The 22,819-nt window shown below is 33.5% G+C and overlaps 1 protein-coding gene across 3 annotated transcripts; it reads right to left on the bottom strand.

Annotated features, from left to right (window-relative positions):
• Window positions 1-17,910: 17,910 nt before the first annotated feature.
• On the bottom strand, window positions 17,911-22,129 carry LOC120175072 (plant UBX domain-containing protein 8-like). Of its 3 annotated transcripts, none has more exons than XM_039181776.1 (12): window positions 21,925-22,127; window positions 21,165-21,260; window positions 21,012-21,067; window positions 20,561-20,947; window positions 20,362-20,445; window positions 20,168-20,283; window positions 19,857-20,064; window positions 19,504-19,701; window positions 19,261-19,392; window positions 18,709-18,852; window positions 18,566-18,622; window positions 17,911-18,099 (listed from the first exon to the last, which is right to left on the bottom strand). In XM_039181776.1, the coding sequence occupies exons 4-12, from the start codon at window positions 20,891-20,893 to the stop codon at window positions 17,992-17,994; spliced, it is 1,380 nt and encodes a 459-aa protein (XP_039037707.1). In that variant the 5' UTR covers window positions 20,894-20,947; window positions 21,012-21,067; window positions 21,165-21,260; window positions 21,925-22,127; the 3' UTR covers window positions 17,911-17,991. The 3 variants fall into 3 exon arrangements, with proteins under 3 accessions (XP_039037707.1, XP_039037706.1, XP_039037705.1); XM_039181775.1 differs by having other exon boundaries at window positions 20,561-20,927; XM_039181774.1 differs by lacking the exon at window positions 21,165-21,260 and having other exon boundaries at window positions 20,561-20,927; window positions 21,925-22,129.
• Window positions 22,130-22,819: the final 690 nt, after the last annotated feature.

The raw sequence follows: 22,819 nt of genomic DNA, 5'->3' as shown, positions 1-22,819 counted from the left end.
TGGAAATATGATGAAGGTTATTTAGTAATTATTGAATGAATTAAAGGGTAAAATGGTAAATTGACAGGTAAGATTTTTATATTCCTTTTATAAGAAAAGGAACCACGTGGGAAAGGAGAGAATTGTCCAGAGTTTTCTTTCTTCTTCTTCCTCTTCCCTTATCTCCAAGCTCAAAGGTGAGTTTCTTTGTTTATGGATTAATTGTTCATTTTAAGGTTGGGTTTTGATTATTAGATGATAACTAAGCTTAAGGAAAGCTTAAGTTATCTTAAAATCAAAGTATGATGGAGTTAGGAGGGATTAAAGATTTGAGGTTCTTAGGTGAAATCTTGAAATAGAGTTCATAACTAGAGTTGAAAGTTAAATTTGAATTGTCAAGGGTCTAATTAAGAAGTTAGAAGCCATAGAATTGGAATTAAAACATATTGCAAAGTTGGTTTAATTCTTAAGTTACATATGAGGAATAGAATTTTAAAGTTAAAGATGGTTTATATGGATATAAATTGGTTTAAGCATGTGTATATGAGTTGAGAACATGAAAGGGGATGAAAGATGAAGCATTTGAGTTGATTTGAGTAGATTTTCGGGCTTAAAAATGAATTCTGGGCTATGTGCATCGATGCACATTCAATGTGCACTGATGCATCAAGGGTAAATCTCCAGAAATTGTTCAGTGTGTATCGATGCACAGGAAGTGCATCGATGCACTCTTAAAAATGGAAACATCGAATGCAATTAATGCATCGATGCATAAGGAGTGCATCGATGTACACGTTAAGGGATGCATCGATACACGGTAGGATGCATCGATGCACTTCAAGGGGAAATAGCTTTCTTTTAGCCTAAGAATTAATAGTTTGAAATATATCAAATTGTATGTTGACATGTATCAATGTATGATCATATAGATATCGAGCACGAACAAGTTCCAAAACGATTATCAAGTTAAGATTTGATCGAAAGAGATGAAAGCATAAAAGTGGATTAAACTTAGTGAGGCCAAGGTGAGTGCATATGCATTAGTATATGATGTGTGTGGAAAAGACTCGCGATGAGTCTACTTCCAACATTTGATTACATGATTTTATGAATATTAATATGGGTGATATGATTATTATTTATGCATGAATATAGTCATAGGTGTTATATGTGAACATGTGAATTATATGAAAAGTGATATGAATTATATGAAAAGGAGCTATATGTCTACATGTATATGTGAAAGAAGCTATGAGCTTATATGAACAGGTGATATGAAAATGTATATGTGAAATGATATAAGTGAAAATGCCCATGTTATGTGAAAAGAGAGCTAAAGGTATAGTTGGCATGCCAAGAGTCGAGGGTTCTACATGGTCCTTCGAGACATATATGTATTCTTTGGAACATTTATAGGGTCTTGTGAGACACATATGTGATCAATTTAAATATGTATATGGTTCTTAAGGAGTGGTCCTTCGGGACAAATACAATACATAGGTCTTTCGGGACAAAATTCAAAGCCCCTAGTGGGACCCCAAACGAGTTGTGGTGACAGTATAGTGCACAACCTCAATAGACTCACATATCCATAGTTCTCACATATGTACATGGGCTAACAAAGAGATAACAATAAAAATATATTACATGTAAAGTATATGCTTTTGTGATATGAATTGTATTATATGATTGATATGATAAATGATGTGTACATTTGATTAAATGAAATGATATATTATTTTGTGTGATAGTATGACATGATATGATATGATATGTTCATGCATGATTAAGTAGTTAGAATTATTTTAATGTGTTTAATGCCTCACTAAGTCATAGACTTAGCGTGTGATTGTTTCACACGTAGGTTACCGAAGTGAGAAGAGTAAAGAGCAATGTGGAGCAAGACAGGTCAGTTCTCCTTACCAAAGGTTAGATCAGAAGAAAGGTGAATAATATGTATTTTAATATATAAAGTTCTAGTTGGCATGTATTCAAAATAATACATTGTATAAGCTCTGAATAGTTCGGTAAAGGTTTTGAATAAGTTATATGTAATAATAAATTTTAAATTACTCACTATTTTATACAAGTAAAGGTTTTAAAAAGTCAATGTGACACTTCGGACTCGGATCCGGGTCGGATACGGGTTGGGGGTGTTACATGAATCTTCTTAGATTGCCATGAGACATAGGTTGGCTACTTCATCTTCATCATTGGAGTCATTTTCATCACTCCAAGTTGTCACAAATGTCTTCTTCTTGGATGATCCCATCTTCTTTAATAGAGGACATTCATACTTGACATGCCCTATTTTTTTTACAATTGAAGCACACCGGGGGACTCTTCTTTTTGCTCGATTCATGCTTCACTTCCTTGTAAGTCATGAGTCTCTTGAATCTTGATAGTTCTCATTGGTGGACTTGAAGGAAATACCTACCTCATTCTTCTTCTTGTTTTCCTTCTTTTCATCTTCTTCCTCTTCCTTCACCTTCAACTCATGAGTAAGAAGAGAACCAATCAACTCATCAAGAGTGAGAGAATTTAGATTCTTAACCTCAATGATTTTCGTCTTCTTCGATTGCCAAACCTTTGGAAGAAAATAGATAATATTCCTCTCAAGCTTCTCATTAGGGATTACTTCTCTAAATCTCTTTATACCATTGACAATCATGGAAAATCTATTTGTTATAGCTTTGATATCTTTATCCAGTTTCATATTGAAATTTTCATAGCTATGGTTGAGAAAGCTTATCTTGGTTTCCCTCACTTCATCGGTTCCTTCATGAGTAAATCGGAGCTTATCACATATCTTCTTTGCATTGGAACACGAGGGGACTCTTTCATATTCATCCGGGTCTAATGCATAAAAGAGAATCTGCATAGCCTTAGCATTGAGTTGGAACTTCTTCTTCTCTCCATCACTCCAACATTCCATCTCGGTGGTTGGAATGACATATCCTTCATGACAGAGTTCCAAGCTCCTAGATCATTTTCTTGAATGAAGAACATCATCATATTCTTTCAATAGACATAATTTGTTCCATTGAAGTAGGGTGCCTTATTAACCGGTTGATAATCTTCAATGTAATAGGCACCAGAGGTTGAAGCCATCTCTTTGTTGATTGCATCGGGAAACAATAGAGGTTCTTCTAGGATCGTCTCAAGGACGTGAAGCCTTTTAACGAATCAAGCTCTGATACTAATTGTTAGGATCGAAGAGGCTCAATTTGAACAACCGAAAAAGTTACAAAAGGGTGAATTGGAAATAATTTGTTTAGAGAGTAAGGAGAGTAAAAGATAGAGAAATTTGACACAAGGATTTATAGTGTTTCGACTTATCAACCAAGTCTACTTCCACTACCTTAGCTCCTCACTAAGAAATTTCTAACAAATTCACTAATTTGTTCTTTCTTTTTCAATAATAGAGAGATAACCTTTACACTCCCTAGTTTTTCACTTGGCTAAACTAGAACCAAACCCCTTTTACAAAAGGAAAGATAGTATAAATAAGAAAACCCTTACAAGGTAGGTGTTTATAAATTGAAGCTAACTAAAACACAATATTTACAAGAGAATAGAAAAATAAGAATGAAAAATTCTTCTATTGTGTTTGATTGCTTGGATAGGTGTTCTAACCTTCTTCAAGTGTCTTGAACTTGTATTTATATGTTGGAATGTTGTTGTGGTCGTTTCTAGCCGTTAGAAGCATTTTGGAACCGTTGAAGATCAATTTTCATGCAAAATAAAATTGCTCAATATAGAGGGTATCGGTATTCATAAAGGGAGTATCGGTACTACATTTCTTATTTTTAAATCAACTAACTGCTACTAGCCGTTGGGGCCTGATGGTATCGATACTATGCCTATGGTATCTATACTACTATACAAAGTAGTATTGGTACCCCTTTGGGTATCGGTACCATTTTTGCATTACGGAATTTGAGCAATGTTGGTAGTATCGATACTACATAGTGACTATCGATACTTCCCTTACCTTTGGTATCAGTACCATATGAACAGTATTGGTACTGTTCATGAGGTATCGATACTGTACGAACAATATCGATACTGTTTGTCCAAAATATCATTTTGTGCTCAAATCCATTTGTTAAAAGACTTTGAATTATTTTTTAAAGCTTTGAAAACTTTGAATAAATTCAATTCAAGTCCAAAAACATTTTGCCTTTAAATTGTTATATCAAAATATAGTTCAACAGGGTTTAAAAAATATTCAATAAATAAATAATTATAAAAGATATATGCTATAATATGTAGTAAAATAATAAGAAGAAATAATAAAAAATTTCATGCAAAAGTACAGGGACTAATATATAATAAACAATGAAATAGGGACCAAATCAGAACAAATAAAAAATATAAGAGCTTATCAAACAATAATCCATGTTATTCCATACTAAGGCAATGGTTAAAACAAATACAAATGAAGATAGAAAGACTTACTATAAATATAACAATTTTAAGCAATATTACAAATAAGGACTAAAATGTAGAAAATGTCAAATTAGTGAATTAAACTAGGTATTTAACCAAAAAATATTAATAGAACAGACAATGACTAAAATATAAGAATTATAAAATTTGAGGTTCAAATAAAAAATAACCCTCATTTCATTTAAGGAATGAAACGGAAGGTTACAAAACTCGGATAACCAGCAACATTATTGTCCGCACGTGTCAAAACACGATTGTCCTAGCTCCTAAACAATTTCGTTTTGATGGGGGGTACATAAGCACCTTTTATGGGTTATAAAACCTTAAAAATCATTTGTCTCTTGGCCACTAAAAAAATTGAGAGAATTACTCCCAAAGCCTCATCGGTCTCCTTTATTTTCCCAACTCTAGTGATGATCAGTCGTGATGACTGCCACTGATCGGGATTGATAGTCACTCACCAATGATAGATAATTGAAACATGATCACCTATCGAAGTTAGTTCACTCCCTGAGTACGAATTCGGGATTCGATTGGACTAAACCTCTCCCAAACATGGTTGATCTACGAAAGAACTCCTCGACTTTTTCAACTTCAATGACCTTCGAGATTCTCGACGATCAATGTTGAAGATAAGTTCTCATCACTTCTATTTTTTCAGTTTGTTGATCGAATGGCTCCTCTTTTTTTTCTTTTTCGAATCTCCTCATCCCTCTCTATTATTCCTCCCATTTTATATTTGCCTTGCTTACATGCCGAAATGATAGCAAAAATGGGTCTACTATTAGAGTTGGTGAAGAAAATCTCAATCTTTAATACCCCAGATTTTGATTAGGTTGTCGTTTGTTGGTTTTTTTTTTATTTATTTTCTGATGTGATTTTGAAATAGGGGTGATTCGATTGAAATGGAAGTGGCATGACATCAACGACGATGATAGAAGTCAAACGAGTGCTCTGGCAGTGGAGTGAGTGGCTCTCCTTCCTAGATGCGATGACACGGGTGGAAATCCTAGGGTTTTAAACCCTAAAACACTTAGGCTAAGGTTTGTATGTTGGGCCTACTCTTGGGCTAGGGTTTCTGCCTATTGTTGGGCTTTCATTTGGTCATGTTGTAATATGTAAATAATAAAATAATATAAAATAATATTAATAATAACATTAAATAAAAATAATAATAACACATGGATGAAAATTGGTGTTAACTGTTGTTCCTCTGTGCCCATTGGTGTGAAAACACAAATAGGGTAAAGACAACAAGACAAACAATTTTGGTTCGGTTTCATCTTTTTTTTTTTAAATTGATGTTGTTTCAAGTGAAAATGGAAAATGATCATTATCTCAACGGAGATTGAGATCTTCATTTCAAGGGAAATATTTTTAAAGTTTTGTTTCTAGGGAAACATTTTCAAAAGAGTTGAAATTTATGATGTCAGAAGTTAAGCTTTCAAGAAAGAACATCAATTTTCTAGAGATAACACATATCCTCATCAATTTTCAAAAGAGTTGAAATTTATAATGTCTGAAGATAACACAGATCCTTTGCGTTGAGGAAATCTAATTTTATGGAGATAGTTTGAGTTTGGAAACAACAATGCTTCTTCGTGTTGAAGAGATCTGCTTGCTTCTAGATTATTTGCTTGATATTAAATTCGATGGTGACATTACTCCTTCGTGTTGAGGAGATCTAGTCTATGGATGACATTGTATCTTCATGTTGAGGACGTTTACTCGAATTTGGACAATTGTGCATACGAAGACAACAATATTCCTTCGTGTTGAGGAAATCTGATTGTCTGAAGAAAATTTAATTTTGCAAACAACATTGCTCATTCGTGTTAAGGAGATCTAATTTGGAGATAAAATTGTTCCTTCATATTGAGTATGTCTAGTCGTATATGGATGATTTGCTTCTTCTCTTGTGGAAGTAAAATTTGAAGATAACATTTCTCCTTCACACCAAGGGGATCAATTTGTCTTTAGATAATCTGCTTGTCGAAGACAACATTTTTCCTTCATGTTGAGGCTTGTATAAAAATTGTGCACACATGAATGTTATTATTTTGAATGTTTTTCATGAATGACAGTATAAAATTCATTTTTTATTGGTAAGATGTAATTTTAAGAGAAATTTTAAAGGTATCAAAGCTTCTTATGTTGTATGTGATGATGAATATTTTATTGATCAATGGTTAGTGGCGGATGCATGAACTATCTTCATTATTTCCCTGATTTGGTCATCTTCATTTTTATTTTGCATTAAAGTACTTCCTTGTAATTCTTTACTTGCATCAACTTGTTCTTCTTGCCCCCAAGTTTGATCATGAACTTCTATGTTTGAAAGACACTTTCCAATTTCCAAGACTTGCTTCTAGAGAGATTGTCTTATTTTAAAAATGTTTCTCTTTCATTTTCAAAAGGTGAAAAAGTTTAATGAAGAAGTTTTGTAAATGTTTTATGAAAAAAAAAAATTGAATTTGATGAAAGAATTTTGAGAAATGTTTAATGAAAGAATTTTAAAAAATGTTTGATGAAAGAATTTTAAAAAATGTTTCATGAAAGAATTTTGAAAAATATTTGATGAAGTTTTGAAAAATATTGTCCCTTACTTTAGGTTCACAATTGAGACAACTTACAAAACAAAAGTTAACCTACTTACTATTGATAAAATTTGATCTCAAACTCTTAAATGACTATCATATCATAGTCATCATGTTATCGTCCAGCTCATAAGATCGTTAATTTTTTAATGGAAAATGATGAGTTTGGAACATATGAATAGTCAAATAACCATTTTTATAAATTTTAATAGTCAAGAGATTCAAGAAAGCAACATCCTATAGTTGGAGAACTATTTTGTAATTTTTAATAATTAAAGGACTCAATAAAGTAGTTTCCTATAATTAAGGATCATTTGTGTACTTTACCCTAAGTAAATAAATAAATGAAAGGTAAGGTGGAGATTTCTAGAAGAAAATATCTCTGGCCCTTTACATTAGAAAGGTTTTGTTCTGAATTGTATTATTTTGTCTGCATGACGTAGTGTCTCTCCTGTTGAAGATGACAGCAGTAATGATTTTTGAGAAAGAAGACAAGGTTTGCTTCATTTGGATGCTGACACTAGCGGCCATGCCCCAACAACAACTTATTATTTGTTTCTTTACTTTTTTTTTCCCTCCCCGTTTCATTTCAAGTTTTGGTTATTTCGAATCGATTCATATCGTACAATTTATTCTTCAAACGAAGATTTATTACATATATAAAAATTTAAATTTAAAATCTGTTTACCATTTCAACAAATCCATTAATTGTGATTATATTTATATCTTTGTAGTGTACCATACCAACTTCAATATTACACACTATCTAAAGTTGCTGAAAAAGATTTTATTTAATGAAGCTCCATCATGTTCGTGAATCTGATTCAACGTAATATACTGTTAATATTTGATTAATTAAATACTAAATTTAAATTATCAAATAAATGTTAAAATAATTATTTAATGAATCATCGATGATATAATGTTTTTTCCATAAATATATTCAATAACAATTGTAAATATTTGTCAACACATCTTTTCGTCCGGGTATAACACTCTCAACAACCCTGATTTAGTGGAATTCAAAAAATAAATATAGCATTAGAGTTTTACTATGATTCAAACTCCTAAAAATAGGATAGAGTTTTACTAGGATTCAAACTCCTAAAAATAAGATAGAATTCTATTATGATTCAAACTCCTAAAAATAGGATCCCGAAGCATTATAAATAGCTATTGTAACTCACTATTGTAACACACGATTTACATACAAAATACAGAGGAAAGCACGAAAAAATACGAAGGCAAAGCTATTGTAAACGATTCGAAAAAGAAATAAAAGGTAGCATCTTTTTTACCTTGATTCGTTCATTTCTCGCATGTGCTTGTTATTTTTTTTTAGATTTGGTTCGAATAACCCAAAACGTGGGTTGCGCCGAAGACAAAAAAGGGGCGGAGTTTCGAAGTTTCGAACCTAGATCTACTCCCGATGCGTGTTAATGTTTTTAAATATTTAATTCTCCCCCTAAAATCTTTTTTATTTTTGCTTCGAAATTTGCCCATCATTTTATTTTTTTTCTTTTTATTTAGTCCCTTACATTTACGTTTTAATTATGCTATTTTATTTATTTAATTTTATTTATACGCACATTTCCCTTATTGCTCATTTTATTTAATTGTTTTATTATTTTTTATGTAATATTTTTTTTTACATTTTGTATATTTTCTTTTTTACTTTAGTATATATTTTTATTTTTTTAGATTACATATATATATGTTATTTTTTATTATTTGTTTTATTAATTTATATATATATATACTATTTTTTATGTTTTTATTTATTATATATATATTATTTTTACTTTTTTATTATTATTTTATTTATTTGTTTTATTTATATATATTTTTTCTTCTTTTTCTTTATTTTTAATATTTTTATATATTTTTTATTTATTTTACTTACTATTTTATCTTTGCTTTCTTTATCTTATCTTTTATTTAATTTATTTTTTCTTCATTTTAATTTCATTTATTTATTTCTTACCTTTTTATCTAACAAGTTTCTTAGCTCTCTTAAGGGTACACCTTTAAAACTATCTAATGTAAGTAATTGAGATCGTATTTTTACCTTTTAATTTTAAATTACAATTTTCTTAATTTAAGACAACTGGAAATTGCGTAGTACCGAAAGGGTAGTTCAAGGGTGCTAACCCTTCCTTGACTGTAACCGACTCCCGAATCCGACACATCTTTGGAAAGACGCAGATCAAGTAAGAAATAGGGTATCCGATCAACCCATTTGTTTTAAAATAAATGATCGGTGGCGACTCCAATTCGTTTAATCTAAGTCGAAGCCTAAATTCGGGGTCCACCCGAAAGACGGTTATGACAGCTTGGCGACTCCACTGGGGACATGTAAATGAGTCAGGCTAAGGTAGTTTCCAGTTGTCTTTTTAACGAAAAGGGTTAGTTTAAATTTTAAGGTAACATTTCGATCATTATTGCTTACTTTTTATTATATTTTCGAGTAAATAGTTGTACTAGCCGTTTTCTAATAATTTCAGCCTCCCAAACTTGTTTTTCACTTAAGGCTCTAAACCTGAGCTCTGAACCCTATTTAAGTGGGGATGAAATCGGCGCCTTCGTGTGAATTTATTCACCGCACAGGCCTAGCAAGTAGCCTTCGGGATTCATATACCTTATGTCTTCGTGTGAATTTATTCACCGCACAGACATAAGGGAATGTGTCCTCTCGAGTTTAACTTAGTCGACACAAGCTTGTAATAGGCTTAGGACTAAGGGTTTGGCAAGCCCAAGGGGGCACCAGCAAGGAGAACTCGAGTACCATTTTTTTAAAACCTAAACTGAGATAGTACAGAGAATTAGAGCCCACCCTAAAACCTCATTTCCAAACCCTAGGTTGCTTTGATATTATTTCATGCTTTATTTCATATTCAAAGCATGTGAACTAGAAATTTATGCGGTTAGGACTTGTTCAAAATCAACTTACGGGATAGAGATCATGTCCGGGAAAGAATCATGAGCATGTGGGGTATATATCATGCAGGGTAGGACTTTTATTTTCATGACTGATTTTACTATTTTTGTCTCACTAACTCTTTTCATTTTTGTTCTTTTTATTTTATTTTCATCATTTGCATCATTCAAAAGAGGTGTTGATCCACCAAAAACGTGTTTGTTAGACATAAATAATTTGCATTAATGGACAAAGGGGTTGTAATACAAGAGATGAAAATGTAAAGGACAGTCTACAAGACGACTATGTATCACATTCAATCCAGAAGATATGGTGCCCACAATTGAAGAGTATATTACTCTGTTGCATTATAAAGGACTCAGAATGAATAGGGTCAACATCAAGCACAATGAAAGTCTATCTTGGAAGAACTGACTGGAAGAGGTTGCAGGGGCAAGATGAAGGTTACTGATCTTGGGGGTCCTTTCAAATACAACAATGGAAAAACGATAGCTGAAATTGGAGACCATTGCTGACGAATTCAAGAAACAGACAAATGAATTTCACATAGTTCTTATCAATTGAGGGCTCCAATGACGTATTCGTTGAGAACATGTTCAATAGAAGATAAATGCCAGAGATGCAGTCATTCAAGACTTCTTGGACTAGTACAAAAAGCAACTCAACATTTGCACGGTTCATCCAGAGAAGCCGGAGCGGTTAGACAGGTTATTCAACCGGTGCCAGACGAAGGCAAAAGACTAGTCAACATGTCAGAAGCTGTCAGGATATTTTTGTCTCTTAAAAGATAAAACATTTTTGTCCCCAATAAGGATTATTTATAATAACATACATGTTTTCGGATCAATGGCTAGAGCATTTCATGCATTTTTGCATCTACATTTCATTTTTAAGCATTTTCATAAACATAAAATTTCTTCATAGAGGATTCGATGAAGTGGTCATAATCACGTGACACCACATAGAAGCGAGATTTTAACAATTAAAAAAACTGAAATCAATACAGTGGGAGCCTGATAAGCTGATTGTAGGACAAAGCCTGCCAGGATGATTTGAGAACAGAATCCTCATATCCTAAGGGCTACGATGTTGAAGCTATGTGCAATTACCACATAGGAAGCTTCAGATACTCCTCAAAGAGCTATAAGGCACCGAACCGCAAGATCCAAAACCTAATGGATTCAAGGGCATTGATAGCCGAATAAGGGGACATTGCATATACCATTTGCACTTAGAGCATTGTTTTGTTTAAACACGTCTTTGATCTTTCATGTTTGCTTAATCTTGTAAACAATTGAATTTATGCTACTTTCTAAGGTGGAGCAATTGAACAAATTTTAGTCTTTAGTTCTTCGAATATTAAATGAATTAAGAATTCTTTTAATTCTTCAAGAATTATAGATTTTTGACATATGGCAAGATTAGACCTTTCTTATCCTGTCTCAAACCCGAAAATAAAATACCTTGATTCTTTACCCAAAATAACTCATGGTCATTACCAAAAAGACCAAATTTTGACATTACCTCCCTTTGAATTTTTTTAACAACACATTTATCTTTTTGATACACCCATACCTTTCTTTGAGTCAATAAAATCACACCATTGTCTTTTTAGACTCAAAATTGACATTTTTATACCATTAAACCCCAAGGCATTGAGTTGTTCATTTGAATATGAGCATTCTTCTAAGACACAACTTGGGGCATCTCGTAGGGAGCCTAAACATTAAGACATGTTGGGGGCAAGAAGTAGAAAGAAGAATTCACTCGAAATAATTCTATCATGCATTAATTACATTGTTTTCATGTGAATAAAATTAATCCTGAAAATCTATCTCCCTGGGGATACCTCTTCTGTGAAAGCTTCCATGTATGAAATGATGAACGACTTTCTTTCTTTACCCCTTCACAATAGGAGAAAATATATATCCCTTGTGTCCCTTTTTGAGCCTATAATATTTTTCTTCTGATTCAACCCTAACCAAGGATCACCCTCCACACTGGGGGGGCAAGGTGGAGAAACTTTGCTCGCATGAGTGAAGACATTGATTCAGATGAGATACCGAAAGGTGAACCAAATGCCAAGTGCGAAGATTCAATCAGAAAAAAAGAGAAAAAAGCAAAGAGAAAATAAAAAGAGAAAAAACAAAGGAAAATTGAAGAAAAAAAAAGACAAGATGCATATGCAAATATTCTCTCGATTCAAACGACGCATCGAGATTCAAACTATGAGATTGATCAAGCACAATTATTTCCGAATCACTGAACCACTTCACTCAAAGATCATAGAGCATCAAATGAGATTGATCAAGCACAATTATTTATAAATCACTCCACTCGAAGATCATAGAGCATCAAGAGAGAAACACATACGAGTAGATTCAAATTGAGCAAGATATGATTGAAGACATCAGAATGAATTGATCCTTGGTTCAATCACCTTTAAACACTTGTTTGGGCCTTTTATCCCTTTCTTTCATAACCATGAACCATGACCTACGTTACGTGCCTTAAAAGTCCCTTCTAATCATACATGGATTTCTAAACAGAAGAAACTATCTTCAGATTTCATCCCTCCCATCAGGATTAATCTTTATTTGCAAAAAACAGTGTAATTAATGTATGATAGAGAAAAATAACAAGGGAGTTCAAGACGTAAATTATGAATGACGTCTTGAAACCAAAGGAGGATTCGAGTTGAAAACCTGAAAATGCAGCTTGAATATAAAAATTGGGCAGCTGAGGCGATTGCACAAACTCCTTGATAAGGCATCGCACAATCTGAGCGTGACCATGAAAGCTGGGAATCGGAGAACACTTCCAATAGAGGAGCATACAAGCTACCCCATCAAACCTTTGAGTATCAAATAAACAAAAATGCCAAACCTTTGACCAAACACAATAACCTGAGACTTTTTTTTATCATTTCCTTACTTAACCATTTCCCAAAAATAGATTTGATCTTGGCACGTGTCAAATAGCTATAATTTATTGAAGGATTAACAATGTAATTAATTCTTTGATATCCAATGAACTCTAATTTTATGATTTGTCTCAATTGTAAAACCGTGAAAGGGGCAATATTTTCAAAACTTTTGATTAAACATTTTTCGCAACTCCTTTTTGATATTTTCATAACTTTGAAAATAAAAGAGAAAAAAAAACATTTTTTTTTCAAAACAAGACAATCTCTCTAGAGTGGATCTTGGTAAATGACATGTGGCTCTCAAACACAAAGCTCATGCTTAGAATCAATACTGAAGCAAGAAATGAGGAACAATAAGGGCATCTTTGAAGATTCAACATCAGATGTTGGGGCATTTTTTTAGATTTAACATCAAATGTTGGGGCATTTTTTGAGATTCAACATCGAATATTGAGGTATCTTTGGGAATTCAATATCCTGATGTGAATTATCAGATCTTCCTATGGCCTTTCCTCCACGTGCAGGAACCAGCAGACAAAAAATGAGATTATGTCCGATGAATAAAACAAGAACTAATTCATTATGCATGCATTTTAGAGCATCATTTTTTTCACATACATAATCTTTGCAGCTTTAGAGTCAAGTTTCAACTTCAAGACGAAAGATACTCGATTCAAAGCACATTTAGAAATTGATGGTGGTTGCTCAACTTCACAGCGAAGGAGCAACTGTCTGTCGACAAATAACTTTTCAATTTCATTCAAAGTCAATTTCAACTTCACAACGAAGGATATTGGACTCAAAGCGACACAATTTGCTCGAGAGTAGATTTCAACTTCACTACGAAAGATATCTAGCTCGAAGCCAAACTTCACAATAAAGGGGTCATCCACGGTTTCAATTTCACGACTAAGGGAATCGTGTCCACTCGCAATATACAATACTTGGATTTCAACTTCACGACGAAGGATATCCATGTCAAGGCTCAACTTCATGACGAAGGGGCCATCCACGATTTCAACTCCATGACGGAGGATATCGTACCCACACATCCACGATTTCAACTCCACGACGGAGGATGTCATTCCATTTTGAGGCTCAACTTCACGATGAAGGGGCTTCCCAGTTTCAGAGCCAATTTCAACTTCACAGCGAAGGATATTGGACTCGAGACAACACAAGTTCAAGTTCACAGCGAAGGGACGGCTGGTTGTCAACAAACAATTTCCCAGTTCCAGAGCCAATTTCAACTTCACGGCGGAGAATATTGGACTCAGAACAGTACAACTTACTTGGATTTCAACTTCACGATGAAGGATATCCAATTCTTGGCTCAACTTCACGGCGAAGGGGCAACTCACGGTTTCAACTTCACGACGAAGGGAATCGTACACACAAGCAGCATCCATCTCCAGATTGGATTTCAACTTCACTGTGGAGGATATCCAACTCAGAGAAGGAGTGTCTGTCAACAAACTTTCCAGTTTCGAAGTCAATTTCAACTTCACAACGAAGGATATTGGCCTCGAAACAGCATACTAGATTTTAACTTCACGACGAAGGATATCCAATTCCAAGGCTCAACTTCACAACGAAGTGGCCATCCACGGTTTCAACTTCACGACGAAGGGAATTGTGCTCACCATTGTCTCTCTTGAGACAGTTTCCCTCGAAACAAAATCTTTGAATATCTTTTCCTTGAAACAAATTTCGTCTCCCTTGAGACAGTTTCTTTTAGAACTAAGTTTTGTCTCTCTTGAGATAGTTTCTTTTGAAACAAATTTTGTCCCTATTGAGACAGTTTCTCTTGAAACACAAAAAAAACCCTCGAAATTGTTTCTCTTGAAAAAAAACTTTGAAAATGTTTCTCTTGAAACACAAAGCCTTCGAGTTCGATTACACTCAGCTTCAAGGGCACATCATTTGTAGCATAACTCAAGGCTAGAAGGGTTATATGTCAACAAAGACCTTCGAGTTCGACTACGCTCAGCTCCAAGGCACATCATTTGCAGCATAACTTAAGGCAAGAAGGGTTATCAGTCATCAAAGACCTTCGAGTTCGATTACATTCAACTCAGAGGCAAATCAAATTTACAGCATAGCTCAAGGCAAGAAGGGCTATCTGCCAACAAAATTGTCGAGTTCGATTCCATTCAGCTCGATGACAAATCAATCACACTACTTTTCGGTTTCAGTCGAAGTTTTCAAGTCGAGAAGAAGACCTAGGTTAGCCGTGCCTTAGTGACAAGCAACCATTTTCAAACAACATAGCTTAAGTCAAGAAAAACTATCTGTCAACGAAGATTTCTAAGTTCGATTCCGATCCAAGAAGAAGACCAAAGGGTAACGAGAAGCCATGTGCTGATTCAAATTCCGAACTACGACTTCAATTCCATATCATGAACTCGACTTCATCTGCAACTCAATTCGACAGGGAGTTATTGAAACATCTGAGTTAGTTTTCAACTCCACCAAACGAAAAGTGTGTCTTTTAATCTTTGCCCTATCCTCGTTACACGACTATGGGCAAAAAGGGGCAGCTGCTAACATACTTTTTCGTCTAGGTACAACACTCTCAACAACCCTGATTTAGTGAGATTCAGAAAACAAACATAGCGTTAGAGTTTTACTAGGATTCAAACTCCTAAAAATATGATAGAGTTTTACTAGGATTCAAACTCCTAAAAATAGGATAGAGTTCTACTATGATTCAAACTCCTAAAAATAGGATCTAGAAGCATTATAAATAGCCATTGTAACTCACTATTGTAACACACGATTTACATATAAAATACAGAGGAAAGCACAAAAAAATACGAAGGCAAAGCTATTGTAAACGATTCGAAAAAGAAATAAAAGGTAGCATCTTTTTTACCTTGATTCGTTCATTTCTCGCATGTGCTTGTTATTTTTCTTGAGATTTGGTTCGAATAACCCAAAACACGGGTTGCGTCGATGACCAAAAAGGGGTGGAGTTTCGAAGTTTCGAACCTAGATCTACTCCCGAGGCGTGTTCATGTTTTAAAATATTTAATTCTCCCCCCAAAATCTTTTTTTTACTTCGAAATTTGCCTATCGATTTTTTTTTCCTTTTGATTCAATCCCCTACATTTACGTTTTAATTATTATTATTATTTTATTTATTTAACTTTATTTATACGCACATTTCTCTTATTGCTCATTTTATTTAATTGTTTTGTTATTTTTCTTTTTTTCATGTAATTTTTTTTTACATTTTATGTATTTTCTTTTTTACTTTAATATATATTTTTATTTTTTTTAGATTACATATATATATATATGTTATTTTTTATTATATGTTTTTTAATTTATATATATATTTACTATTTTTTATGTATTTATTTATTTATTATATATATATATATATTATTTTTACTTTTTTATTATTATTTTATTTATTTGTTTTATTTATTTATTTTTTCTTCTTTTTCTTATTTTTTAATATTTTTTAATATTTATTTATTTATTTTACTTACTATTTTATCTTTACTTTCTTTATCTTATCTTTTATTTAATTTATTTTTTCTTCATTTTAATTTTATTTATTTATTTCTTACCTTTTTATCTAACAAGTTTCTTGGCTCTCTTAAGGGTACAGCTTTAAAACTATCTAAGGTAAGTAATTGGGATCGTATTTTTACCTTTTAATTTTAAATTACAATTTTCTTAATTTAAGACAACTGGAAATTGCGTAGTACCGAAAGGGCTGTTCATGGGTGTTAATCCTTCCTTGACTGTAATCGACTCCCGAATCCGACACATCTTTGGAAAGACGCAGATCAGGTAAGAAATAGGATATCCGATCAACCCATTTATTTTAAAATAAATGATCGGTGGCGACTCCAATTCGTTTAATCCAAGTCGAAGCCTAAATTCGGGGTCCACCCGAAAGACGGTTACGACAATATTAATATGAAGTCATTAATCAAATGATAAGACAAGGGCGCATGATAGTGGGTACGAGGATGATACTAAGCTGATTACTAAAGAGATGACATGAAAATACAACAATTTCACCAACATGTTTTAGTGGACCAAAATTTGTAAAATTATCGTCTCAAAGCATTAATCGTTTGTATCTTGGAAATAAATAAAAGAGTAAACTATATCACTAGTCATTGAACTTCTATAACACTTTAACTTAGGTCATCAACATAAAAAAAATCGTTGGAATATTTCTGTTAAGATTTCTTTTATTTCAATCACTAAATCATTAACGATAACTAACGTTGCACTTTAAAATAATCTAAAAAAAACAGAGCCATCGTTCTTTCTTTTGATTTCATTTTTGTCGCTGTTTAATATTTTTGAATAAAAAAATCATTAAACTATTCATCTTCTTATTATATTTTTTCCTGTAATTCAAATTTTTAACAAAAACACCAAATCTCTTTACATTTCAGTCAAAATTAGTTTTTTTAGATTAGTCTCTATCAAATATCAAATTAACTTGAAACCGAATTATATTAATTTTTTTACCAAACAAAACTTTCTCATTATTGAGATTAACTAACGACTAATTCATTCATAGAAAATTTCATCATTAAATGATCTCCGATTTGAAACATTAAGATCTTTAAACAAAAAAGACTTTAACGGGCCGCATCATCTCTTAAAAGTTGACGACAATTAACATAATGAAAACAAAGTTTAGTGTTTGTAATTCAAGTTTATGCAAATTTGATGACTAAAATGAAAACATCCTAAAAGTTTAGTGACAATCAATTGAATTTACCCTAAATTAAAAATACCATGTTTAAAGGTTTGAATTTGATGGCTGATAAAACCAAACATATGCATAGCATCAAAAGGAAAACAGATTTGTTTCATTCCTTGTTATTTCTCAGTAGAGTAAAACAAGCTATGATGGTATCAAAGAAGACAAGATTGATGTAATTAAATATTGGAATTCGAATGGCATACGACTAATTTGCTTCGTGACAAATTCGACCCTGTTACTTGGATAATCTATGTCCTATAACCAAACAGAAACCCTTAAGAAATCTCCATAATTTCAATGAAACTAAACCTGCCTAGTTGTTTTTCTATAAGATTCATATAAATAGTTAAAGATGTTATTAGATCAACTCCAGAAATAGGGCTTCTTGTTTGTTTGTTAAGCCGAGTTCATTCAGTGTCAAACTGCTCTCCTCTTCGCCGAAAGCACGTCTCGGGTACGGTCTCACCTGTTGAAATGGGTTAAAATAATATGGGAAATATTCCTTGCAAGAAGGCTAGAAGTCAATATCTATGTATCGCAGTCTCGGACTCAGGTGTGAGGGCAGATATAAGACCAAATGGAAAGTTCGAAAATCATCATAATAATCCAAAAATAGAAATGAAAAATAGGGAGGTTAATGATGATTTTAAAATCTTTTATACCAGGGAATCTAAATTCCTTATGCATGAAGATAATCAATTCGGTCGATATAATCAAATAGAGCCACTTTGAGGTTCCCTATGAAACGCGGCATGGAACGAATAAGTTCATATCCTTGTATGAAAAGGGTTTTCAGAAAAGAAGAAAAAGAGTAGGAGCAACATAGGTGAATATTGTCCTCAAATAGTGAAAACAAACCATGCATGTATCTAGATTGACATGAAGCCAAGAACAATATGGAACTTGGTAAAAAGCTTGGGATTAAATTTTACCAGTCGATAAGTGCCAGGCTTGACTCCTCTTCCAATATCTATGAAGTCATACAGAGACTGCAAAGCAGTACAAAATCAGGTCAAGTCTTAAGCCTACTGCACAAGGAAAGGTGGCAGAAGGGAACTTTTATTCAGAAATTTACCTGCAGCCTGTCAGACTTAAGAAATAAACGGCCCCTACGACTGCCATCAGGCATTCGCACTAGAAGATTTACAGCATTTTCCTCATTGGATGATGGCTCCCGTGGCAAAGAAGCTTCTTTAGCAGCTAATTGCCTCTCACATTCCTGCAAGTAAGAATCACAAATAATGCAATTCAGGACCAACAAAACTGAACATCAGTAGTAAGTACTATTCAATCAAAGCCTAAATGCAGGATGTTAGCATGATCTAACGTTGATTGCAAAGAAAATCAACAAACAGATGAATTATTTTTTTTCTAGTAGAGAAAGCCCTAAATTATCTGAAAAATAGAGTGCAATTTGTATATCTTCTGTAAAGATATCCATGGGATGACTTGAAAAGAAAAATATTGACAACAATTTGTTCATTTACAAGCTTGTTTTATTTCCAATACAAGTTTACTGGTAAAATCTTAATCGCCCCTAAAAAAATATAAAATCAAACATATAGAGAATAAGCTTATTGTTAGAAGCTCAACCCAATTTACTGATGATTGGATCATAATTAGGTACCTGTTTTCTTTGTTCTTCTTCAAGGGCAGCTTTTCTAGCGGCTTCCTCCTCTAAACGGCAAGCCTCAGCTTCTTGAATTGCCTTCAACTCCTTTTCTCTATCAGCTTGCAATGCTGCATTATACTCATCATCCTGAAAGCACCATGTATGTAGGCAACTATTAGACCATACTTCTGGCCCAAAATTAGAAATATATAACTTCCAGTTAGAGCACATATAAAAAGGAGAAAAAGAAAAACTAACTTGCTGTTCCCGTATCAGGCGTTGAGAAGCCAAAGTGGGTGATGGAGGACGAGGGGTATGCCAGGGATTGGAGCCCTCGGGTCGAATGAACTGGTGAGGTGCATAGGGAAAACGATATCCATTTTCAGGTATTCCACCAAACATTGCAGCCTCAAGCATGACTGCCTCATCATGTTCCACGGAAGAGATACCTCCCCACTATGACACGGTACAGAATAAAAGCCAAAATTTAATTTAATAAAGGACATAGGTGAAAGGCATTAGTTAGAAGAGAAAGTCTTGGGCAAGTAAATGGAATAAAACATATATATAAATTCTCATTTGGCTTCCGCAATATTATACAAGGAGTAAACCTCATCAGAAGGGAACGCATTTCCACTGCTCAAAGGGAGACTCCCAATGCCTTGTTGTCCAGGACTTGATGGGGGGCTGGCCTCAACTCCAACTTCGTTTGCAGATTCCCCTGAGCCAGATGATATTTGTCTAGACCCGTGCCTAACTAGACGCTGCTCAATCCTATTTTCAGCTTCATCTTGAATGGAAAAGCTTCCTTCCATTAACCTGCATCAATTAATTCAGCCAGATATAGAATTAAGGCATACAAACTTACAGGTTCGTAACAATAAAACAATGCCTATCATTTAACAAGTGACAACGACTGTACCTCCCACTTGAGGCTGTCATGTTTACAAGATGCTGCTCAGCTGGTTTAGAAGCTTCTACTTCTGATGCTCCAGCTGAGGAACCCTGCTCAAGCAATGCCTTCTCTTGCTCTGCTGTCTGAATTTTTACATGTTAGACAAAACAAATAGATTCTTGTAGCAATCTGTGACCTGAATGAAGTACAGTACAACAAACCTTCAAGGAATTTGAAACTGCTGCTTCAAGTATAGCATCCTCTGAATGAGACATATTATGCCAAGGCCCAGGATCACTGGACTCCTGCACAAACATGAAAAGGCAACCCGTAAACAAGCATTTAAAGCAAGTACGAGCCCGAAGAGAACCACAACAGTATCAAACTGGAAGCATTCTCTTTTTAAATAAAAAAACTCACCTCGACATCCTGTTTGGAGGCCTCAATGGCAGCTCGAATCATTTGTTCTTCAATGTCATTGCCATAGTCTGGCAAATTGTCAAAAGCAGGAGCACTAGGCCTCAATGGCTGCACAGTTGAATCCTCAACCACTTCATTAATTATAACAGTCTCATGGGAATTAGGGCCATGAGCTTGTACGGTTTGTGAGACATCCTCACTGGCAGGAGCATTACTAGAAGGACCAGATAGCTCATTGCTATTTTTAACCTCTATCAGTGCCTCTCTCACCTCCCTTGGATGTGTAACCAATGGATCATTTGGTACAACTTCAACTTGATTATCTATATCCATGGCGTCATCTACATGAACTGTGGTTGATGTTGGCCTTTTGCAGGAAACATAAGAATATAAATATATAAAAAAAATTGCTATAAACCTATAATTACACATCATAAAAAAAGACTTATACCTATCTCCTTCGCTGAAATGTTCATTTACAGCTGTATTGAGATTGCCAGCATACTCCTGATTTCAATTAAAAAAAATGAGTAGATGACCAAGAGATGTTATAGACTTATAGATGATTTGACTTTATGATAAGATGCAAATAATGCAAACTAACTCTAAGATTTTGCAACTCAACAAGAAGTTAATTTGATAACAAGCAGCATTTTCCAACAATCTCAAGCAATTGTCTTCAGAAAACCTATGATGATTGCTTCACAAACAACAAAATGAAAACCTAAGAATCTGCAGTCAGAATTAAACCTCAATTCAACCATCGGGTCACTCAGGAGTTCAGATGCAAAAAGTGTACCAAAGACGCAGATGAGCTTCAAAACTTCTAAATCTCTAACCACTTTCAATCAGACCTATAGCTGCCTGTGTTTATAAGAGCATGACTAAGGAATGGAGGTTCAAACAACTTGGCCATTATCATCAATCAACATTGCATACATTTTTTTGAAGCCATGAAAAAGAATACAACTCTAAATCAAAATCATTTACAACTTCAGCCTTTCCCCTTTTCTAGTGTCCAGCCATCCATCCAAATAGAACAACTAATTGAAAGAAAAAGAACGAAAATTTTCAACTTATTTCATTCGAACCTTAAAGTAACCCTTTGGTTACAGTCACTGGCTAAAGCCCTAATTCAATTACATCCAATAAAAATTCAGTTATCTTCAATAAACGAATGAAGCGATGATCAGATAAATAAATCGACATGTTAAGGCAATAAAAACTAAAAAAGAGAAAAAGAAAAATCAGCCGATCATTTATTAACCTATAATCAGAAGCCAATTTGATATCAAGTAAAAGAAAAAAAAATGTAAGCAAAACGAACTTAATATTTTCTAATTAAAAAGTTAACAAAAAACTACCTCAAGTTCCGAAATGGCAACAGCTTCGGATGCCCCAGTGATGCTGATGAAAGTCTCGATTGCTTCTTGATTAGGTCTCGCCATTGTGAAATTAGGGTTTCCGTCCCTTAATTTAGCCTCTTTTGCAGGTTATAATTTCAGTTTATAGTAGAGAGAAAGAAAAAGGAGAATTTGTTGTGGAAAACTTAGTTTGGAGCAGTCATGAAGCAAGAGGCCATTTTCATCAAGTTTGTTTGGGGAAGAAGATAGTAATTTCCTTTGTTTTTAAGGTACTCAAACTAATTTTTTGGTTTAAAATAGTACCTAAATTTAGTTTTTTGGTTCAAATTAATAAATGCTATATTTAACTAATTTAAACAAAAAAAATCAGATCAAATGCTGACTTAAACCAATAATAGTCAAATTTATGTACTAATTTGGGTAAAAACCAAATTTGCGTACCTAATTGAAAAATTAATTTTGGTACCAAACTAAACTTTGAGGATATATTTAGGTGCCAAAATGTAAATTAACTCTAATTCATTCTTTTTCGAAGACATTGATTGCGATTTTCTCCGATATTTTTATGTTTTCTTGAACCGTAAGAAACGAATTGCTTTTTTAAAGAGACTATTGTGGTAAAGCTGGCCACGGCATTTCAAGTTCTTGCCTGGCATAAAACAAGGAAGATAGCCATACTGATGTAATTATCATGTGCCACGACTTCTTAGTGAATCATTTAATTTGACATACTTAAAGAAATATAAAATTGCATTTCATATTAAAAATGTTGTAAAATATATTTTTTATAAAATAAGAAAACAGATTCCGAAATTTATTTTTAGAAAAATTAGCCAAACAACGAAAAATATTTTACACTGCAACACCCAAACAATGGAAAATGTTGTCCAGAAAT

Source organism: Hibiscus syriacus, unplaced genomic scaffold, assembly GCF_006381635.1.
Source record: "Hibiscus syriacus cultivar Baekdansim isolate YM2019G1 unplaced genomic scaffold, ASM638163v2 tig00112159_pilon, whole genome shotgun sequence".
In the NCBI taxonomy this organism is placed as follows: domain Eukaryota; kingdom Viridiplantae; phylum Streptophyta; class Magnoliopsida; order Malvales; family Malvaceae; genus Hibiscus; species Hibiscus syriacus.
This window is presented reverse-complemented; position numbering and strand designations above follow the sequence as displayed.